This window comes from Psittacula echo, assembly GCF_963264785.1.
Source record: "Psittacula echo genome assembly, chromosome: 9".
Classification (NCBI taxonomy): domain Eukaryota; kingdom Metazoa; phylum Chordata; class Aves; order Psittaciformes; family Psittacidae; genus Psittacula; species Psittacula echo.
This window is the reverse complement of record NC_137745.1, coordinates 1499733-1523007: the sequence shown is the minus strand read 5'-3', so window position 1 is coordinate 1523007 and position 23275 is coordinate 1499733. Positions and strand designations below refer to the sequence as shown.

General features: G+C 43.2%; 1 protein-coding gene across 2 annotated transcripts in view; it reads right to left on the bottom strand.

Annotated features, from left to right (window-relative positions):
• The window catches only part of PTPRG (protein tyrosine phosphatase receptor type G), a gene marked incomplete at its 3' end in the record, with an annotated part of 403062 nt that overhangs the window by 88799 nt on the left and 290988 nt on the right, over positions 1 to 23275 (bottom strand). For both annotated transcript variants that reach the window (XM_080625483.1, XM_080625484.1), the window contains exons 6-8: positions 22827 to 22893; positions 12104 to 12261; positions 6884 to 7076 (exon numbers count right to left, since the gene is read on the bottom strand). In XM_080625483.1, the coding sequence (XP_080481609.1) occupies positions 6884 to 7076; positions 12104 to 12261; positions 22827 to 22893 (418 nt within the window). The remainder of the gene's footprint in view (positions 1 to 6883; positions 7077 to 12103; positions 12262 to 22826; positions 22894 to 23275) is intronic.

Genomic DNA, 23275 nt, shown 5'->3' with positions numbered 1-23275 from the left:
TACTTGGAGCACTGGGGCATAGTGGCAGCCGGGCAGGTCTGCAGTGCAGAGATGACGCAGGGCAAGCAATTAGCAGCACGATGTTACCACCCTCATGTGTAACCTTCTGCACCGAGCCCGTCTGCCGAGCCAACAGCAATCCTAATGATGATATATAGATCCATCTGCCCCAGCACACTGTAGGAGGGCGCTGACTTGATAAAAGGGGAATGGAATTAGGAAAGGACAGTCTTCATAACAAAGTGAAATCAAAAAGGGAAGTAGGAAAAGTACAGTTATCCAAGGAAACTGGGAAGGACTTGTTAACAGAATGGGTTGGGTTGGAAGGTGCCTTAAAGCTCCTTCAGCTCCAACCCCTGCCACGGGCAGGGACCCCTTCCGCTAGAGCAGGTTGCTCCAAGCCCCTGTGTCCAACCTGGCCTTGAACACTGCCAGGGATGGGGCAGCCACAGCTTCTCTGGGCACCCTGTGCCAGCGCCTCAGCACCCTCACAGTAAATCTATAAGGTAATCTATGAAAAAATCTTCCAAGACTCTTCCAAAGGACAAGAATAATCAACTGCAATGGTAAACATTTCGTAGATTAACTAAAAAAGGTTCTTGCTCATTTTCATTTTCCCCAAGATATTTAAAGAAAATAACCAGTTATCAGTCTGGTTTAGTAATCCCAAGTTAAAATTTCAATCATGTACCATTTTGAATTTAAATTTACTATGCTGCTGTTTTGGACAGATTCCACTTAATGCGACAGAGTATTTTGTGGTCATTTAGGTTTGACTAAAATACATAAATACATTCTGCAAGAGTAGAACTTTTCTGCCTAACACTCCCTTTGGCCTCCCAGAGAGAACCCGAGGGCACAAGAGACTGCAAAGCTGTTTTGAGAGAGTTCTCATAAAACACGGGCATTTAGAAAGCAAAAACAAATTACTGGAAGTAATAACAGAGGCTATAAATGAGACAAATAACTCGTTCTCATTCAAAACCACTGCCACCAATGCTCTAAACTCTATTTGCCTCAAAATGATGATGTCACTGCACAGCATCTCTGGAGCTTTGGATACTGCTGCAGTGGAGGTGCACTCCAGCACCATGCAGGCAGTACCTTCGTAGGAGGCCTTAGTTTAATTTCTAACATCAGGAACCATGAAACAGTGAATAAGAACTAAATTACTTTGCTTGAGCAGTGCTGTACCTTTGACTGCAAGTCGATGGCTGGAGCCATGCCTCCAGTGTGCAGGACACAGGAGGGAAAATCTAGTATCTTCTATCCGTGTTTTAGCAGCGTCCAGTTACAAGGACTTCCAAACTGTAGCATTACCACATAACAAAGAGCAAGGAAAACGATTGCCCGTGCACTACGAGAGAAATCTCCCAGCCCTTTAATTTAGAGTCCAAAGCTAAGTAAGTTTTATTGAAGTGAATTTATGACTGCGCATTATTTAACCTAGTCTAGGACCAAAATTATATATATGTGCTGGTTTTGGCTCGGGTAGAGTTAATTTTCTTCATAGTAGCTGTGCTTTGGATTTGTGCTGAGACAGGGCTGGTAATTCAGGGATGTTTTAGTTATTGCTGAGCAGAACTGGTCCTTTTCTGCCTCTCACCCCATCAGCGAGGAGGCTGGGGGTGCACAAGGAGTCAGGAAGGGACACAGCCAGGAGAGCTGACCCCAACTGACCCAAGGGATATTCCATGCCATAGGGTGTCATGCTCACTGTATAGAGCTGGGGGAAAAAGGAAGGGAGGACATTCAGTGATGGTGGTGCCTTTCCAAGTCACCATCAGGTGTGATGGAGCCCTGCTTTCCCAGGGATAGCTGAACACCTGCCTGAATTCCTTGTTTTGCTTTGCTCGCATGTGCAGCTTTTGCTTTCCCCATTGAACTGACTCTATCGCAACTCATGAGTGTTCTCACTTTTACCCTGCTGATTCTCTCCCCCATCCCACCGATGGGAGTAAGCAAGCGGCTGCGTGGGGCTCAGTAGCTGGCTGGGGTTAAACCATGACAAGATGGTACTCTGAGGTGAATTCCCACTGATGGGAAACAGCATCATTTGAGACTCCAGCAAAGAGTAATCAGACACCTTTGGGGAAGTAATCAGGCATCTGTGAAAGAAAACTCAGATGTCAAGAGCCCCTCACGTGGGATGCTTGTTTAAGTGTTGTCAGGCTTGCAGAACATTTAACAAGAAAGAAAGGTTAAAGGGTTGGGTTTTTTTTTCAGCATTAATAAAGAGCAAGAAAACAACATTTGATGGTCCTAATCAGCAGCAAAATAAAATGGGCAAATATTGTTGCACACAGGGTACTTCCCGAAACAAGGAAATGAAACACCTTTTCCTCCTGAGTTTCCATGTCTACACCTTTACTGAAGCAGGTAATGTTTTGTAAATACATCTCCGCTTGATGGGACAACATGTGAAAGTAATAGGGAACATGCAGACTCAGGCCGTTGAACTGGATGGACTTTTTAATGTAAGAACTCTATTTGTCCCTGTAGAGCAATGCACACTATTAAGCTGATAAATAATTAGCAATCCCTCTAGCACAGCTGCTTGCAAGCAGGCCACGAGAAGGCAAGGGCATGATATGCAATGTGACAGAGCAACACAGTCCTGAGCCACAGAGGACGGGGCAGAGAAACAGGAGGCAATTTTTGCCAAGATGGTGCTGTGTATAAAATCAAACACTGTCACTGATACAGTATCTGAAGATTATTTCATAAATACATTCTGGTTTAATATGTCTGTACAGAGAACTCTAACTTTTCAAACTTTATATAAATCAGTATCGTAACACTGGTGAGCCCTCTTGTTAGCTCTTTAAGCCCTGATGATCTGTGTGATTTAACAGCTTGACCCACTGCACGCCTTGAATCTCTGAAGTTTCATCTTCTTAATAAATATTAGAAAATCATAGAATGGTTTGGGTTGGAAAGGACCTTAAGATCATCCAGTTCCAGCCCCCTGCCATGGGCAGGGATGCCTAACACCAGACCATGTCACCCAAGGCTCTGTCCAGCCTGGCCTTGAACACTGCCAGGGATGGAACATTTACCACTTCTCTGGGCAACCTGTTCCAGTGCCTCACCACGCTCACAGTGAAGACCTTCTCCCTATCTAACTTGAACTTCCCCTAAGTTTGAACCCATATTGTTGTATGATGGTTTATTATCAACCAGTTGCTACAATTACATAGCCGAACAGAGTTTATCCTGAATGGTGTATTTCAGAAATAAGGTATTTAAAGATGATCCCTCTGGTCTCTTGAAACAGCTCCACTGTCAACTTAAGAATTAAGCTCAGCTCATGGGACCTGATTCAGTCTCATGTGTATGCTTTTATTCCAGTCGTACAAGCAGTCCTCAAGAGAACTGTTTGAAATCAGCTTTTGCCAACAGGAGGAAGGAATGAGATAATGGAACCAAAGAAATTGGTTCTTGCTAAATACTAACACAAAAGGAAAACTGGAGTTTTCACTCTCCAGTGGAAAATCAGCCCTCTACACTATTTTGAATTGGCAAAAATATTTTCACCACCTTGTATTCTGATGATTGAAAACACCTCCCTCCCTTCATTGCCCCTTTTCAATTAAAAAAGAGGAGGGAGAGGAGAGTTAACTGCAAAACAGAAAGTTGGTAACATTCGCACTGGCCAGCACACTGGACCCAAATGCACTGACAGTTTTGGTTTCCCTAAAATAGCCTTTCCCAAAAGACATTTTATTTACCAAATGCCACCACTTACAGGGCTTTGCTAAGGAAATACTCAGAGGACTGGCATAAAGCGAGGAGCAGTTATCCTCTAGCGTATCTGCAGGTTATGCTGCTGGTCATGGCTCTATGACCTGAGGTAGCTTTGATAGCTGGGAGAAAAGACGTTCCTGTTCAGTGCCAAACTGTTCAGGACACTGCATTTGTGAATGGGAACAATGAAGAGCTGCATTGTTTTGTGCTGATTTCAAATTCCCTATTCACCAGGGAATTCTGAAAATGATTCTGAAAGTTATGCAAATTGCTCTGGGCACATTTTCCTCCCAAATAAGAAAGGCTTACATAATGAACACTGCACTGTGTTCCAGATTAGCAATACTGCCCACAGACTTAATAGAGTGTGACAGAGGAAACAAACTGCAAAGATTCACACCGACAAACCAGCCCAAACTTCCCCTCCAGAACTGAAGACCATCACGAACCATATCACCCTGCAGCAAGTAAAAGACACATTCTTGTGACCTTGCCTTTTTCTACAACACACAAACCTAAGGACAGGGAGGGCAGACAACAGCCAACGTGTGACAGCCATTGGTCACATTGCTTAATGCAATGTGGAAAGCATTGAGATGCAACTGCAAGGTGTGCAGAAGGATCTGCATAAAAATAAATGTGTTATGCTAACCCTACACTCTTATATTTGTATGCCAGACTGCCTGGCTGAGCAGCACTCTGTGCGCTCAGCTCCTCAGTACTTTTGCATGAATGACACTATTTATGGAGAGGCACTGTATTTACTAGCTGGATAAACAATAGGTTTTGCTTTCACTCAAATATTATGACTTCAACTCCTTTTATTTATGTGTCAGTAGTTCAGAACATGCAGTGGACCAGGCACATCATCACTGTTCACCTTTGTCAAAGAAGGGGCCAGAAACATCCATGTCGCTATATCTCGGAACAGCTATAACTCATCTTGTAACCTTTGGAGGATACGCTACAATCCATTTCATGTTAGCGACACTGCAGCAACCTATTTATTTTTGAGTTCATGAAAAAATGCACCTATTTGCAGTATCCCCTGGTGTGCACACAACCCAAAAAGTGACAAGTTGACAGAGTTGGTATAAAAAGACTGGCTGCCCAACCATTAGCCTCCTGTTGCAAAAGCTCAAGGGAAAACAAATCACCGACTCTAGCGTTATCCATGCCATTAGATGGCATGCTGGATGTTGTCAGATCACAGGAAGTGCATGCCCCCCAACTGAGAGGCTCTCTTGAGCATGTCCTAAGCTTGAATTCCTAGGCAGGCATGAGTGCAGAGCATTAGAGTACCTGGACATGATGGAAGAGGACCCAGACACAATCAGGAAACCAGTTCCCAAGGATGCAAGGTGTCAAGCACCCAGGCACCAACCTCTTTAAACATGGACTAATGGCTGTGCAGCTCCCTTGCTCCTGTAGACTGGCTCACATCATGCTAACTAAGCCATATGTGCTCGGATGAATCTGGGCATTAGAGGTCTTAAAGATCAAAGTCAATGAGAATCTTTCCAATTATTCAAGTGCTCCTTTGACGTCAACACTTCCAACTTCAAGGTCAGCTCATTAACTACAGACTCTAGTGTTTATAATGGTCCGCCAAAATTGCGGGTCCTAGTTACTTACTATGGGGGTGAGAATCACCCAAAGCATTTTTACAATCCTAAAAACCATCCTGTGAGTCAAGGAATATGCAGGCATGTGGCCAAAGCAGTAAAATCTTCTTGAATGTTATACCACATGTACCAGAGGTATCTTAGCTGCACTCAAAATGAAAACTAGTCAGTTTTGTCACGTCTAACATAAAGCAACCGATTAACTTTCATCACTATTCTGGGTAAGTAATATGTACACAGGATATACAGGACGTACTGAAGAAATACGTGCTGACACATGTTGCTGTTAAAACACTGATTGAAAACTGCAGGCCAGAGCAGCAGAGCACAGCAGGGTTTCTTCATTCCCAAGACTTCCTCCTCACTTCTAATGTAAATTCTCCATCCCAAGGATGCCTTTAACATACATGAGATTTGTGTATGTGTATATTTTATACATATAAATATGCACGCTCACAGAATAACGAGCCCTGAGGAATACACTCTTCCAGCACTCTCTCGGGAAGGTGAAGTTGCTGAATGCAGCTGTTTTCATGATTCACATCATCTAAAAACTATACTCTCTGTGCCTGTCCAGGTGAAAATGCCAGGTACGAAAGGGAAGCTTGTAAATCTGCTTAGCTGTTTCCTTCTGGCAAACTGCCCTTCTCTTCTTTACCTCTACCCAGAACCAATTCGGCACCAACCGCTTCTCGAGAACTGAAGACATGTCATTGCACATGTCATTCTCCTACCTTTAAATAACACCATTCAATAAAATAAGGGCAAATAAATGTAGTAAATGATCTTTATTTCTGGTCTTATTTTATCCAGCACATATTTCTATGAGAATTGTTCACGTGCTCCTCTAGCCAGGGCTGCCTGTGCCAATCAACATGGCTGCAATCTCCCTTTCACCCCCCTCCATCCACCTCATTATCTAGTGTCTGACAGAAGCAAGCGCCAGCCGCTCTACAAAAAGGCACATGAAACACTCCAGCAAGACATTAGAAAATCACCTGCCTGTAAGGAAGAGTTTTTTCCTCCCTGCCACCGTTACAAACAGATTGATGCAAACGCTGACTTAAAAGGTCGACGGCTCTTCAAAAGTCTTGTTACTGCAAAAATGAAACCCATAACCATATCTGGGTATGCTGTTCCTATTCAAACATGCAGGGAGCCAGTGCTAATGGGGCTGAAATTTTATCTCTGATCTTGTCCCTTCATGTTTCTCTTTTTGGCAGGGATCGCTAAGGTCCTACAGCCAGTCAGCAGAAACAGGGACACTGCCAGTTTGAGACTCACATAGGCTGGGGCTTTATTGCCATGGCACCTTGTGACAGGAAGTTCCACAGGTAATTGCAGGCACCCACAGGACTAGTTAATTTATTGGCACTTACCAACAACGAATGCCTGCTTACCCTCCACTATTTCCTTAGTAGCTTGCAGCTGTCCTTGACACCATTTGATGACAAAGGAGGCAAAGAAAACTCTCCTATTAGTCAAGTGCAACATTCATAAGTGCAATCTACCTTTGGAAGCTTCTGTGCCGAGTGGATTTTCCAAGAGGTCTGTCATATCTTGTCTCCAAGCATCCTTCACGGCAGACTTGGACACTTTCCTGTTGTTCAGGCTTTGCTGTGGTCGGAAGTTATTCCTCAGGTACTCCACGGACTTGACGTGGTCTTGCTGTTCAGTGGTGAATATGGAGTAGAATGCCTCCAGCTGACCGCAGCCATCATGGCAGGGGAGAGAAAGGACATTAATTAGAAAAACAATGTACTGAAATCTGGGTGGCTGATAAGAAACTAAAATGGCAGGAAGTTAAACGTTGATGCCAAGACTGATAAACCACATGGGAATTCAGGCTGCCCACCGAAATCACTGCCAACTGCCTTATCTCAGCACAGCGCTTATCCTGCCCAACAAGGGAAGGCCTTCTATCAACCTGCGGATGTCTGTCACGAGCAGGGAAACATGTGCCCTTAGACCCCTGGTCTGGAAGGATTTTGTTTGACATGGCTTTTCCAAGCTCTCCTCACCCTGGCACCGCTTTGTTTCAGAGCATCACGTCAAAAAGCGCTTCCAGGTTATCCCACCCCAAGAGCCTTCTCCAGGACAGGGCAACGCTACCTTGTCTCTAAATACCATGAGGTTTAGCTGTCAGGCTAAGCTTCTCAGATAGCTATTGCAGTACTTCAGGCGCAGTTAGCATAGATTCCTCTTGGAATACGTTTCTTCTGTTGGAATCAGATTTGAGCTATTTTTAATGAAATGGGTTAACCTGTAAGGAAGAACTTTCCTGTTACTTCAAAACTTGGTATTGCTTAGAAAGAAGTATCTAGCGAACTAAGGCGGAAATGTTTTCAGCTGAAGTTTTTCTCATAGCTATCAAGTTCAGTATAGCATCTGCTAAGAGTTTGTTATCGTTCACATCCAGAACTGGAATGAGTTATGTTGCTGCTGGAACGACTAAGCACGACAGAGCTGAGAAGGATTCAATCCCAATACCGTTTGCATAAACATCAATCACATATATTGATAATATGGATTTTGAGAGTACAGGATCTGGCCCAAGACTTTAAAAAGGGGGCTTGAATTACACTCGTAGCTTATTGACAGCTCATTTAGAAAGCTACACCCTTTTCTTTAAGTGCATCTGCTCTAAAAGCTACACAGAAGCTGTCAGAGTTCTGAAACTTGCATCTAGAAAAAACTATCATTGTAGCCTCAGTTGATAGTACTGATAAACACAATCAAAGAAAGGTGTAACGGAGTAGTTAAGCACCTCCACTGACTCAAGAAGCACTCACTACCATTAATTTCCCTTCAAGCCAGTAATCATAACCCCCTTTTGCTGCTGCTGCCCACCCTGCCCAGTCTGCTGGGCTTGACGATGGTAGTTATTAGGCTGAAATCTGTGCAAATCCTCTGACCTCCAAGGCAGGAGTGAGTTAATTTTTACACATTTCAGTCCAACTTAAGTCCCCATGGAGTGGGTGATGCACTGAGCCAGCTGATGGAGATATGTATAGGAGTGTTACCCAATGTACTCCATGTGGGAGCAGCACATGGATAGCAGGAGGGAGAACGGATGGACCTCATAGCTCTAATCCTGAGTTTGGCAACTCCGCACTACAACATAAACCCAAGGGAACTGAGCCCTGCTACTGGCAATCACCTCTGAGATAACAGCACAACTTGCATGTTTTTAGCAGTAGCTTCCCCCTAATCGCAACTACTTTTACTGTAAAACAGGGAAATTGAGGCAGGGGGCAGCAGGAAGGGATCAGCCAGTGACCAGTTCCCATCGCACGCCGGGAGCTCAGGTACCTCTTCCAGCCTTGCAGGCGCTGATGGTGGGATCTGGACTGTACTTTTTCTGCATCTCACACGAACGCTCTATTCCTTGGTTCTCAGCTACAATTCTCTCTCTGATTCTTCAGAGAAACACCTTGAAAAACCCTGAAAACCACTTCTAATTATTAACAGGAGCCCTTCAGAAGCATTGACAGATGGGTTAACAATGGGATAAAAGGACTATTACCTTATACTTCTGTCTTCAGGGAAAAAAAAAAAACCCAACAGATGATCCTGCTATGCCCTTCTATGAAAGCACAGACCAAAATTCTTGTGAATATTTACTTATCTTTTGCACTTCTTATACTGGAAGCAGTTTTGATGAAGCCAGCTAAGAGGGCTTAAGGTTACTTTTTAAAAGCTCAAGATCTCGGGTAGCAACGGCTTCCCTGAAGTCGAGTCTCTCAGCTTACACATCCATGACATTAACTGGATTTTTAAACTTTCAGAGAGAACTTTTACAATATTTTCTTCTGCCACGCTACCTTGGGGAGGTGTAATTGCATTTTAACAACTGCCAATTCAAATGTGATTTTTAACCTTCCCCTTTTTATGTGTTGAAGTACAGATAAGTCATTTTAACTTCATTTTTACTATAAAAATATTATCTACATAAATGAGAAATTAATTTATCTGTAGCTGCTAGAAAAAAAAAAGCTGCAGTCAAGGAGCTACATTCATGCTCTTCAAGGAGTACAAGAGCTCCTGTTCAGCAGAAGAAATGAAAAGCTGTTGTAAGACTATTGTAGATACAGGGAAACCTGATCTAAAACTCCAAGTCGTGTAATTACAAACCATTAAAGCCTGATACGCACAGTCTTCTAGGGGCTGGATATACACATGGCAATTAAAAATACTGAAACTGTTACAAGCACAATGAGATACTCTGAGGTATGCATTATAAGAGATAATGCCATGCTTTGGGTCATTGAATGCACTTAGCTTTCCAACGCATCTGCAGGGTGACACCGCTTGTCCTGTTTTGTTCTCTAATTATCAGGAAAGACGACGAAGATGGAGCACTTAGAATAAAATAGAGAAGCTTCCACAATTGGACCACTTTAGTCCTGTCCTTTTTACAGCAAGGTATTTCGAACAAAAGCAAGGATTTAATTGGAATGGCAACAAAGCTTAAACAGTATCACTTTCCTCCTCTGGGATTACAGGCTGCTTCACAGGGTTTGTGATAAAGAAGGTTAAACTATGGCAATGGATTATATTGCACTGTTGCTGTTAGAGGGACAAATAATAATCATAGCAATGGCAGGGTGGCAGGCTTTTAAAATACACCCATCTAGAGCTGCCAAGGAGAAGAATACTATTACTTATTCCACATGTGTTGTAGTATCAATGAAAGTCTGTCTACACACAGAATTCCCAGCCCTTCAACCTCACATGCATGCATAAAGCAGCACAATGCCAAATTTTAAAGGCTTGACTTGGCACAGTTATTACCGTACAGCACAGGAAAGAAGCTATGCCAGGATAAAGTACTTTTATACCATTAAAGTGATGGCTATAATTGGGATTTACCAGTTTATTTGCATTTGTTTAGAAAGCAGAAAGTCATGACCCACCTGATGGGTATACAGGGCATAAAACTGAGCATGGGCCAAGCCTCCCAGCCACCAAATAATAAACAGTAAACTTATTGATGTAGGGAGAAGCTACAAGGGATTGCAAGTATCCTGCAGGCAAGGACAGAATTCAAAATGATCTCGACAATCAAACAGCCTGGAAAAAACAAAGGGTTCGATTCAACCAGGACCATGTGCAAAGAGTCCCATGCTGCAGCCAGAACCACGGGTGCAGCAATGCATGACATGCTCGGCACTGCTAGAGAGGGTGCTGGGGAAAGCCTCTAGCAAGAAGGTTCCTGCTGGCCAGGAGATGAAAATGGCTAAGAACATCATGCTTTAGTGAAAAGGGAAAAATAACATCAGCAAGGGGGGCTGGACATGTGAATCCTGCCATGGCTCTCAGCCTTGGGAGGGTCCTGGCTCAAGCACTGCGACTGGTTTTGAACACAGCACTTCAAAAGTGATCAGAATCTACAGGAGAAGCAATGGGATCCAGAAAACATGGGAAAAAAAGCCTGAAATCTCTGAGAACCAGCACCTGTCAGTCAGGATCACCCAGTGAACTGTTCACTTAGTTTTACAGAATTGTGTATCTACTCTGCCCTTGTGAGACCCTACCTGGAGTACTGCATCCAGCTCTGGGGACCTCAACATAAGAAAGACGTGGACCTGGTGGAGAGAGTCCAGAGGAGGTTGTAAAGATGCTCTGAGGGCTGAGGCAGCTCTGCTCGAGGCAGGCTGAGAGAGCTGGGCTTGTTCAGCCTGGAGAAAGCTCAGAAGAGACCTTAGAGCAGCTTCCAGTGCGTAAAGGGGCTGACAAGAAACCTGGAGAGGGGCTTTGGACAAGGGCCTTGTATGGACAGGCCAAGGGGAATGGCTTTAACCTGCCTGAGGGGAGACTGAGATGAGCTCTTAGGCAGAAGCTCTTCCCTGTGAGGGTGCTGAGGCGCTGGCACAGGGTGCCCAGAGAAGCTGTGGCTGCCCCATCCCTGGCAGTGTTCAAGGCCAGGTTGGACACAGGGGCTTGGAGCAAGCTGCTCCAGTGGAAGGGGTCCCTGCCCGTGGCAGGGGTTGGAGCTGGAGGAACTTTGAGGTCCCTTCCAACCCAAACCGCTCCATGATTCTATTTGAAAAGTCTGCTTTCAGTGGCTTTTGCCAGTTGATAAAAGGGAAAACTAACTTCAGCAGGCTGGCTTTCTGAAGACAACAGTCTCACAATGTCAGAATACACTTAACTGGTAAACATCTGATTCCATCCAGCCATTTCTTGATCGGGAGCATTCTTCTCCAGACAAATCCCAGACATTGCGACTATTTGCATTAAAAGCTACTATGTGCTAATTTTAAAGATTTGTGCACCAGCTCTCTGAGCCCATAATGGCAGCTTTACTGTGTTGTAAAAACAGTTAAGCATGGAGGATTAATGGAAAGATGTCTTTTCTACTGTAATTAGTTCAAATTACTAAATCTAAGCAGAACTGAAATCACTCACTTTACTTTGAAAAGAAAGTTTCAATTAAAAAGAATAAAAAGGAACTCCATGTAAATATTTATATCATTGCTTAATTTAATCTTAACAAAAACAATAGCAAATAAATCACTGAAAGGAAGCCAGGCTTCATGTTGTACTGTCTTCTTAAGACCGATAGCTGATGTTCAGAAACAATATTACTTAAGAGAATAAAAGGAATGACCAACACTTCCTTTTCTGTCAACAGAAACATTTTTTGTTCTCAAAATTACAACGGGAGGTTTCGAAAACACTGTTTGAAAGAGGACAAATCAAGAGATGGACAGAGAAAATAAACACACCTGATGGTAAGAGATGGGAACGGGCTTCCGGAAAACGATCCACTCCACAATCTCGCTACACGGAGGAGTAGTCAGAGAACCTGCGTAGCGGTAGTAACTCCCCAGCGATGATGGCAGGAGCTCCCTCAGCACAAAGGGATCCAGAAAGGTCTCCTTCTCTGCAGGGAAGATTGACAAGCAGAATTACACTTTGGTTCTTTTTACATGTCTTTAAAGCAGTTGATAGGCGGACTAACAAGGTGTAACTGCAACATGTTTTATCATATATATATAATGAAAGGTGAAAACACCCTATCAGGAAGGCTCTGTAAGAGTTGATGTGCTGATTATTAAAAGAGCAGCTAAAATGCTACTCAATCCTATACCGACCACGCACACTCCTATTTTGAATGTGTGCAGGTGTGAAGTGCCCTTGTTATCCCACCGGTTTGTGCTAGAATAGAAAGAACACCATGTTTAGTGGCTTCAGCACTCAGTAAATGGCTTTTCAGCTTGACAGCAGTGAGGGTTCACCATGACCCAGCCAGGCTGCAGTGGTCCTCCTTGCTGCTGCCTGACCAAAGAGCATCAGTTAGCATATCCATCCCATCCACACCAGTGAGGGAAAGGGATGGAGGAGCAGGGTCAGTTCCTCTGCAGATTGCTGGGATGGAGAAGGCAGCACCATGCTGAAGAAAAAAGCTTCAAAGGTAAAACTACTGCCACTCCTCCCTAACCCAAGAAACTCCCTTCCCAGGGTCCATCAGTCTCTGCTCTGAGAAGCTCCTTGGACAGCCTGAAACACAAACCTCAGCAGTGAAAGCGTTTAGCTTCACGTAACAGTGACAAGCTGATAATATTTAACACTGTGAGGAAAAAGAAATAAATGAAAGGAGGGAACGGCTGCAGGCAAACAATTTCCCTGCCATCCCTGAGCATTTATCCTCTGCAATATAAGTTGACTCACAGGCCAGAAGCTCCCTTTCAGCCTGTGCAAAGGTGTTCACTGCCTCAGGGCATGTGGACACGTGAGGCTCTCCCATACATCTCTATTCCTCACTTTCTCCGTGTCTCAAACAAGAGTACACATGTAGGTAGCAGGAACTCTTCTCTTCCCATCTCATCAGAGCTGCTAAGCAAGCCTGCTCCCCTTGCAACAGAGCAGAGAGGCAGGTAGGCTGGTGATTGACACACACGTCTTCCAAAGTCAGGAGGAAAAGAAAAAGGATGGAGTCTGCAGAATTCAATTCCACAGCATCCCACAGCTCTCTACAAGTCTTGATCAAATCACGAGGTGCCTATACCTCTGAGCAGCAGCCTGATCATCAGGGGGATTTGTTTCCTCCCCTGCTGCTGCAAGGTGCAAGCACATGGTGCACTTCAGACATCTCCTAGTCTTCTGCCCAATATCAATGTCTTTATAGCTTTTAGCATTCCAAAATATGAGGAATTCTATTAAAGTCATAGTATACGTTGAGGCAGAAAACTGCAATCTCTTCATTAACCATTTATCTCCTTTTAATCTAAGCAGATATTAACCAGTTCTGCATCTCCAAAAAGGAAACAAATGTAAACCACATTTTTCGTTTTCATAGCATACCTCTGGGAAAAAGTGTGCTGAGAAAATAAATAGTGAAATATATATGATTGGCCAAAGTTCAAAGAGATTCTAATCAAGGAGTCATAATCACAGCAAAAAGGTCGTATTTAATTTGATTGCCTTATTTTTATGCAGGGAAAACTGGTTGGAAAAACTGCAAACTCAGTCACAGGATTTGATTTCCGAATGCGGCACACATACATCGGCACAGCAAAATGATATGGGGTTTCTATTTAAGAACCTGTCTCTCTCTATACGGAAGCTGAGCACACAGTGGACTGCTATGAATCTAAAAGAGCATTAGAACATGCAACCATCCTGTTTGCGTTAACAGCCAGCGACTATATACGGAACAGATGGGAGGTAGATGCACACTTTGAAAAGAGCATTCCTCCTGCATTTAAGAAATAAATGTTTCAGTTAAAATTAACAATTTAACTATTTTTAACTTTTACAACCTTGTATTTAGATTGACGGGATCACTTCAGATGCTGGATAAACATTCTGTGAGGAACAGAGAATATGAGGTATCCCTTTATCAAGGGATGGCAGGAGAACGAAGCTCATTTTACACTTTCAAGGATTTTTGTGCCATGTGCTGACAATATTATATTTTAATAATTAATCGTTCATCAAAGGAAAAGATGAAGAACAGGGATGCTAAATTCAAAGTTATTCAAATTGAAAATATGAATAATGCATGACTTTTATATTAAATACACACTGTATTAAGTAGTCTACATTTCATCCAACTCTGTCTTTCATTTTTAAACATTTTGAACTACAGTATGAATAATCAACTACGGGAAGCTTATTTAGACAGAGAAATACCTTATTTGAATGCAAACTGGTAGTATCCGACTATGATTAAATTTTGGTTATCAATTAGGGAGGTTTTTTTTCCAAAGCATTTGGAAAGTCACAGTCATCTGTGAAAAACAGTATTTCTTGAGGAAAAAGCAGCTTTGCTAATACAGAGTTTAAGTAGGGCAGGGTGTGCTCCATCTGATGTTTCAGGGCTATAAGCAATGCTTTAAGTTTCCATTAATGAATTCCAAAGATTAAAAAAATACACGTAATTGGATTAAAATGACTGCTAAAATAGATAATAATCAATTGATTATGCTTTAATAACCTAACATTTTGAAAACAGACCATTCATTCGTATCACTTCCATCTAGATGCACAGTGCAGAGTTTTAGAATTAGAGCCACAAACAGATCTTCTCAAGAAGCTTAAAGAAACTTAGAAGTTCAAGAATCTACCTCCCATATCCTTCAAGGGAATACAGAAAGAGTAAATGCCATGAAGTTATGTTCCTAAGAGCTTGCAACCTTTTTGAAAATGTGATTTTGTAACTTCAACCTTAAATCAGTTATTGTTGTTGTTAAAACTGCAATGAGAATAATTTGCAACCTAAGCAACAGCATTCACTGAATATGGTAGAAATATTTATATACATACAAGCAGATGTGTATGTATCTAATTCCCACTAAATGGGAAAGAACAAGGTTGAGAAGAATATCAAACCTTTCTTCACTATTTTCAGTGCTTGGGACACGAATGAATTGGGCCTGGAAGGCTGGGAACAGAGGAGCAGGGTGAGGAGTTCCAGGAGGGAGAAAGTGGACAAGGCTGGGAACTACAAGATCTACAAGGCAGCATTTGCTGACAGGTACTGGGAAATAACTGGCAGACAAAAGCAGTAAAACACAGCAATGAAAACATGCATTCACCTGCAAATACTAGTGAACCACTGCAATCAGTGCTGCAAAACTGACCCATGAACCACCTGATCGTTTTTACACCCAAACCAGAGCCCCACTGAAGCATCTCTTTGGCTGCTCCTTGCCCTACTCCCACCTCAGCACCTGAATGCAGACAGGCACCCAAGCAGAAAATGAACGACCAGGAGATCAGAGCCCCGGAGATGCGACCCTAGAGAACATCCCTTAGGCAAAGCAGCAATAAATGTGCTGCTGCAGCCACCACTCCCAGGCAATGCAGAGAATAGCAGCACCCAGCAGCACCTCAAACAGCCACTAAGATGCTCCACTAACACAGTGCAGCATTTATTAGCAGTTAACAAACAGCAATACTTTGTTCACAGCACCAAGGCTTGTAGAAGCATGTCCACTCTAACATTTCCAAAGGAAAAATGAGTAAGTACCATAGATTCATTGGTGACAATTAAGACAATGAATGTGACATTTAAACTACCCAGTGCTCCACAGCATGAAAGGACAATATTGCATTTTAGCTCTTACATTCACAAAAAACAATTAACAGAGCCAGCTGGTAACATCCTTGACCTTCTGATACAACATTCATGTCTACCTCTTGGCCCTTCTCCCATAACAGCAATAGGAAGAGTCACAACCAGTATATTTGTTGTTTGGACTGATAAATCTCCCCACTACTTTGCATGGCACCAAAGGCCATTATTTGTACAACCCAAAGTCAGAGCAATTGCAGGCATGCTATAAAAAGCTGACCTATTTACACTCTTTATTTGTCAAGGCATCACCACCAGATGTGAAGTAATACTGAATTGTGCACAATGGTTTTCCAAGCAGAGTTAAAAACCAGATCTTAAAAGAGATACCAGAAGTGAATCTCCACCAGCTACTGCAGTTTTCACAAGCTGATATCAGCAATTATTATATTGCAAGAGCCATCAGTCGAACATTTTGAGTTCAAGGACTGACTTGCTAAAAATATACTCTGCAAAATGCTAGATAAAGATAGACCTGAATCTTAACCAAATCACTGCAGAGTAAGAGGCTTCTGGAGAGATGCAGGTAAACAGCACACAGCTATATGCGATCAAAACCCTTTTAAAATCTAACAGGAACTTGGATTGGAGATCACAAGAAAATAACTATATGCCAAGTTCATTTATATCTCGTGGAATGCTTTGGGACTTTCATCATGGTTTTCAGTAAGAAAACAGGAACTTGGCTGCAGTGAAAACAATATCTTAAAATGAGCTTATTTCCAAAATTAACGTATGTGCAACGCCTGATAGGTGGAAACGTCACCAGGCTCCGCTTTGAATAACTGAAATCTGCAATACCAATATGAAGAGCTTTGAAAGTCTCCCAAATTTGTTCAATAATATTACTGCCAATTCCATTTGCACAATGAGCCAAGTCATTCTGAAGCTTCTGCATTCAAGCGTTTAAAAAGCAAACACACAAAAATAATAGGCAGGACACCATGTCACACACCCACTGAGCCAGAACTCCCCAGATAAAGTTAAGCTGCACACCAGGGCCAGGGACCAGGCTCACAGGGGTGATTGGGAAGATGAGATTACCAATAGTGTATGTTATTTTAACTGAAAAGATCAGCAGATGAGTACTTGCTGTGTAAATCCAGCAGTTTCTGACAGTCCCCTGTACTCAGGGTAATTCTTGTCATTTATTGTGCAATTATTTTTCTCACTTTTATTTAGGTTTTAAAAAAACAGGCCCTCTGCTAAACAACAGGGAACTGTAAGGACACAGAATGCACAGCATGGCAAGAGGAAGGGAATGAGATAATAACACAGTCCTGCAAGGTAATTTAATCTGAGACAAGCAGTGAGTAGTATAAAAAAGGAGGAGGGGGAAAAAAAAGGCAAGGTCTCCTATGCAAAAACAAAGAGAAGTTGAACATTTCAATGCCAGGTGTTAGTCTCAGGCTTAATTTTTCTCCCTCCCCCTCTTAAAACAGCTCAGGAGGAAAAGGTTTAGCTGGGAAGGAGAGGTCTTAACTCTCTGAATAAGCCAAAGTAATTCTGAACCTTTAATGCTTAAGCGCTGCTGGTTCTAGACAGGGTTGAGACAAAATCTCACCTGAGGCAGTGGCGCCTGTTGGGACAAGGACACGGAAACCGAGAAATACAGAATGGGCACCAGCGATAGGAAGAAAAAGAAACCACAACAAGGAGTTTAGAGAGGAGGATCCCTGGAGCAAGCTGGACCCTGGAGGAGGTAGGGTGAAGTGAGGCTGAAGCGGCCATAGGAGCATGGGCTGTTCACATCTGCTCCAGCACAAGCGCGTGTTCTCAGGCTTCACCACCCCTCTCTTCTCAGCCAATATCCTTAAAACCCACCAGCAAAGCACCCAGCTCCTTCCCCCTGCAGCTGCTTTGTTCACATTCAGCATCAACCTTAATTCTTAATAACTGCATGAATTAGTTTTTCCATGCAATTTATTAATCCTGTGTCAGCTTGCTGGTCTTAGCAGTGACCAACACTGCCTTCCGTAGAGCAGGCAGGTGAAGGACCAGAGATATGCAACGCTTCCATCATTTATTCTTTTAAACCATAGAGACCCCTGCAGCTATGCACAGAGCTGCCCTATATTAAGGTGTGAACTTATCACCTCTGCTCTCATCTTCATTCCCCACTTCCCTCCTTCTCCCCTTTGATTCACAGCAACAGTGTCCTGGCCCCTTTCACATGGCCGCTCCGGCTGTGAACACAAGAACCCATCGGAAAACAAAGGAATACATCCGTATCATCCCCGAGGAAACAGAAATGCTCCTCCACATTTCCTTCTCAGTTTAACACATCACGCTGCTCCCCCTTTGATGGCCTTCCTTGTTCCAAATTGGGCTGCTGCTTGCTTCAAAGTTTTACTTCAAAAGATGAAGTCCCGCAGTATCACATCTCACCCTCAGCCCTCTCCCCCGCCTTTCTTCTCCACAACCCCTGGATATTTGGTGCAGAAAGCAAACAGCTTGTCAGGTGGTGTCATGGTTAAAGCTAAAAACAAAAGCAAAAACCTGTCATGCTGCTTGTTTCCTTGTTATTTTGCCTTTCGGTGTGATAGATCCACAGGGTAACTAACACTGTCTCGATTGCTTCCTTTTTAGTGCTGATTTATTTTAACAGGTTATTCACTGATTTTTGTCTAGGACAAGTGGAGAGATGTGCAACACATTTACTCTCTTTCCTTTTTCATTATTAAAACAATTATGCTTCCACTGTATTTTGGTCTCCCCAGTAGCCCCTGAAACTTTGGTGGTCATCGCCGACCTGCCTGAACACCTCTCACCCATCCCGAGGGAGACCCAAGATCACACCGCTCCACGCTGAGCTGAAGTTATGGCATTTTAACAACACAGAGGTTTTCTTCCAAAATCCTTTTTAAACAAACAAAGGTTCCTCTCTTCCCCTCACCCCACCCCATGTTCACAAACAAGCAACAGATGCCATCAATTCACTTTGTACCTAAGCTTTTGATCTGGCTACACTTTGATTTTCAGTACTCACTTTTGACAAGGAAGGGAATAAGAGCCCCATTTTTGTGACATTAATAGAGGCTTTTCTGCTGTGGTAATTTATTTGTGCTCTGCTAATAATTTCCTGCTGATCTGTGTAGATTCTTAGTGACAAGGCACAGGAGAACAGGACAGACTGTCAAAACATGGCTTCCATCACCTTGAAGGTTTTTCCAGAGGCCTGAGGTAGTATGGGATGCTGCTCCCATTTGCCTGCATGGGAAAATGGGACTGTGCAGAGCACCCATGCTCAGGCTGGGAGAGGAAAATGCACCGGGTGGAGAAGACGGCAGCTTGTAAGAACAAGGAAAAGGCATCACTAAGAAGCTCACATACAAAACGGTGCTAAAAAGGGCAAGTCAAAGACAGCAGAGGTGGGGAAAAGCAACGTTTCTGTGCAACAGCTCCATCCTGCTAGATGCTCCTCTGAGATCTTGCTGAAGCATGTGGCAGACAAAAGCTTTAGCAGCCATTTTAATGCAAATCAACTGTATAAAACATAACCTGGTATTTCACATTCCCCTATTCCCACGAGGGCACAATCATTCCCTCTGAGCCCCTGGGAGCTTCCTCAGCCTTTGCACAAGAGCGGCTCCATCCTGCCCTGTGCTCCTCAGTATACAAGGAAGGACGAGAAGAGAGGTGCTGAGGGCAGTGCACCCAGCTGAGCACATTACAGCAAAACCAAGGCTGAAAAGACTGATTTGCAGCACCACGACCGGCCCACGTGTAGTGCAAGCGCAGCCAGGCGCTAGTGACTATTACTTTACCTAATGACTCAACTTCAACTAAGGAGGGGCACCATCTCACCAGCACTGCTGGAGACCTTTCCCATCAGCTTTCGTGATGAGAAAAGCATTTGAAGAGGAGCTACAAAAGACCCGCAGTGGTCAGAGCTGAAAGATACCGGCAAGCTGGCACCACAGAATCCCTGTCACTCCTACCCACAGCCCATATCCCTTCTGCAAAGAGGGCTGCACGCTCCCAGCTGTCAGTCCCTGCTGAGCTCCATTTGCGGCAGGGAAAGCAGGAGTGAGAATAACAGGCACCTCGCCGCCAGGAGGGGTGACAAATCCTTGGCAGAGCCCAAACCCAAACGCAGCTTTAAAGTCGGCAACAGGCATCTGACAGCTCTGAAGAGAGCCTCCCCAGTGCTCCTGTGCCTTTACAATGCTCTGCCGGGGCGGGCGAGGGAGGTGGGGAGCATTGATGTGCTGGGAACACACTGTTTGGCAGGTAGATCCAGGGCAAACCCAAATGCATTATCCTTGATCCAAGCATTGTTAGGTATTTGGTACATCGCTGCTTTTCCTTCCAGCTAAGCAACTTTACATGGTTGCTCATGTAAAATTAAGCCTAATGTGGCATTAAGAGTCTACAAAATTATGCCTGGAGATGAGGAAACAAAGTGAACTCCGAGTAGCAACTAAGCCTGTATTGATTTCTTGGTGCGTTTCTCTATCATTGTTACTAAGCTGGTGACACTGTGAAGGGCACAATTATTTATGTTCCATCAAATTAGTAGGTAATTCAAACCCCCGACAAAATCTCAAGCAAAAATTGCTTTTCACTTCCACAGAAAGTCTTTCTGACACTGGAATTGTTCACTTCCCCTTGGAAGGGTGCTGTAGGAAAGCAAGGACTTCACAGGAAAAATGAAAAGCTATGCAAGAGAAATTCAAAACCAGCTCACCACCCATTAGTACCATCCCTACATCTAACTGAGGGTCACTGGATATGTCACCACTATGGGGACAGGCCAGCATGGGTGCTCCGTACGGCGTGGTGCAGACTGGAGTTCCCATATAGGACCGGGCCATCTAGTAGTACCACAAGGCAAATGAAATGAGGAGGATGACGAGTGCTTGTGTGAGTAACTTCCTCTTTGCAACTGAATGATTGTGAGTAAGGAGTGACTGTCCAGCACAAGTCAAGGAGGTTGCTCTGCTGTTTGGAGGGAGAGGGATATAGAAAACCAAGGAAGTCTTACTTAAATGAGTAAGTAAGGCTACACCTTACATGAGGTGTGTTGAGATGAGGCACATGGGAGGAGTGAAGCTGAGGGGTTGGTGATCCCTTCAGGCAACAGGGGATATAAGAGAACGGTCTAATTTAATACCAAGGTAGTTATCTGAACGTTCATATGTATTCTTGATTTCTACATTACAGACGTGTGCCTCTGTATTGTGATGACCACCGAAAACCAACACGAGCACGGAAATGTTATAAAATGCAAAGAAACTTAAGGTTTTAATTTTGCCTTTCTCCAGCTCCTTTTTTTGGGTCCCTGCTTGATCCAACCACTCTATCCAAAAACCACAACAGTTTTCCACTGTATTTCAGCCAAAAAGTCCATGTTGCTTTAGGGTGCCAGTCAAATGCAGCCAAATGGAAGGCAGGAAGCACCTTTTCAGATAAATTCATAAAATTCTGCTTATCTAAGATATAAGTGTATTACATCAAGAAAAGAAATGAGAGCATCTGGAATAAAAGCTCACATCTTTACTATTACTCTATATAATCATATTAAAAGAGAGATACGAGATGAGAATCCTTCACTGATGCATTCCGTCAATATCTAAGTTAAAGAGAACAATTTCTTTGAACAACAACTTTGTAGGAGGAAATTCCCTTACTCCAACCACCAAAAGAATGTTAGAAGAGGCCTTTAATCAGGGCCTTTGAAACAGGAAGGAAAGCAAGATTTTCCTCTTTTTCTTCCTTAATGTTTTGAAAAGGAAACAAGCTATTGAAATATATCAAGCGATTTCCTTTACTTGAAACACTAGCAGCCTTCTGTGCATTGTGAGCCAAAAAAAACCAAACGCCTTTTATCCACCCAGATTTTGCTACGGGTAGGCAGCACCAAGACAGACTAATCATTATGTGGTCAGGGAATCACAACCTTGGGACTGTGACACATCCTACCCAAAGAATTATTTTTGACAATGGAATAATACTCTTCAGAGACACTGGTGTCATTATCCACTTGTGCCTATTTTGGCTGCAGCAGCAAGGAGCAAGAGAAGGCGCAGGGAGGTGGCTAAAACACTCGCTCTACTTTTGCTAGCCTGCTTTGTTACTCAGTGGGAGCTAGATAATGACGCCTATTGGCTGGGAGTACCTAGCAGTATTCCAGCAGATGCCTTTTGAATGAGATTATTAAAACTTTACAAATCATTATATTAAAATCTGACAAGAGCACTTTGGGAACTGGAGCATCTTGATGCCATTGCTAATGATGCATTACCCGTGGTAAGGTTTCAAGAAAACTCCCAAGTAAAAACTGGTTATAAAAGCATAAAATACCTTAATATTTATTTCAGTACCTTCTATAAGTTCAAGGATAATAGGTTTATATTCATCAGAACAGCCGAATGATCGTATTTATGTCAGCATGAGAAAGATGTTCATCCGCTGCACAGTTTAATTAATTTTCATAGATAGTTAATTTTCTGTTTCATTATCAGCTCCCTAAATTCGAAAGACAAATAATTTATAAACAAATAGAAACTTCAGAGAGGAGTATTTTTAGAGCAAGGAGAAGATAAATAGCAGGAGTGAAGCATCAACGCTGCCTTCGAAGTACTAATATGAATGATACATTGCAGTAGGGTTTGATTGATAACTTACGCATTCCCGAGCACTGACTGAAAAGAAACAAATTGTTTACTGTTAACCCCAAACCATTTTCAGGTAACAAATTACTCCGATCTTTACCAATCAAATAATAGCTGTGATGCCCTTAAATATCAGTGAATGAGGAATGTGCAGGCTCACTGCATCCTTCTGGGGGTGACCTGATCCCTTAAGGACAATATTCCTGCCCTTCTCCCCTTCCCAGCAAGAAGAAAGTTTAAGTAGCTACTTACCATGATGTACGACGCCCTTCAACCCATGGATAATGGGATCCAGCGCTGGATTGTCCCTCTGACTGACCTACAAGCAAAGGATACAGGATTGGTTACATCTATCCTGGCATCAGGGAGAACAGTCGCAGTTTAATCTTCTGAAGAGGAAGAAAAAAGATGTTATCTAACAAGCTGCTCAGGTCTCACATTTACAGTGGCTCTTCAACAAATGCCAAAGCTTCATGCCATAGTAAAATAAAGAAGGTTAAATCAAAAGAAGGTGTCCTCTAAATTCCTTAAAACATTGGCCATACTATCAGCCCAGCAGAAAGCCGCCCCTACAACCAGAGAGCTGATTTTTCTCTACTTCTGCTTTCATAGAGGAAAACTGCTGTGATAAACAGAACTTATCTCAGATCAGTTCAGCCCTTACTGATAGAGGAATAAATCTCATGTTGCCGGTGGAATCG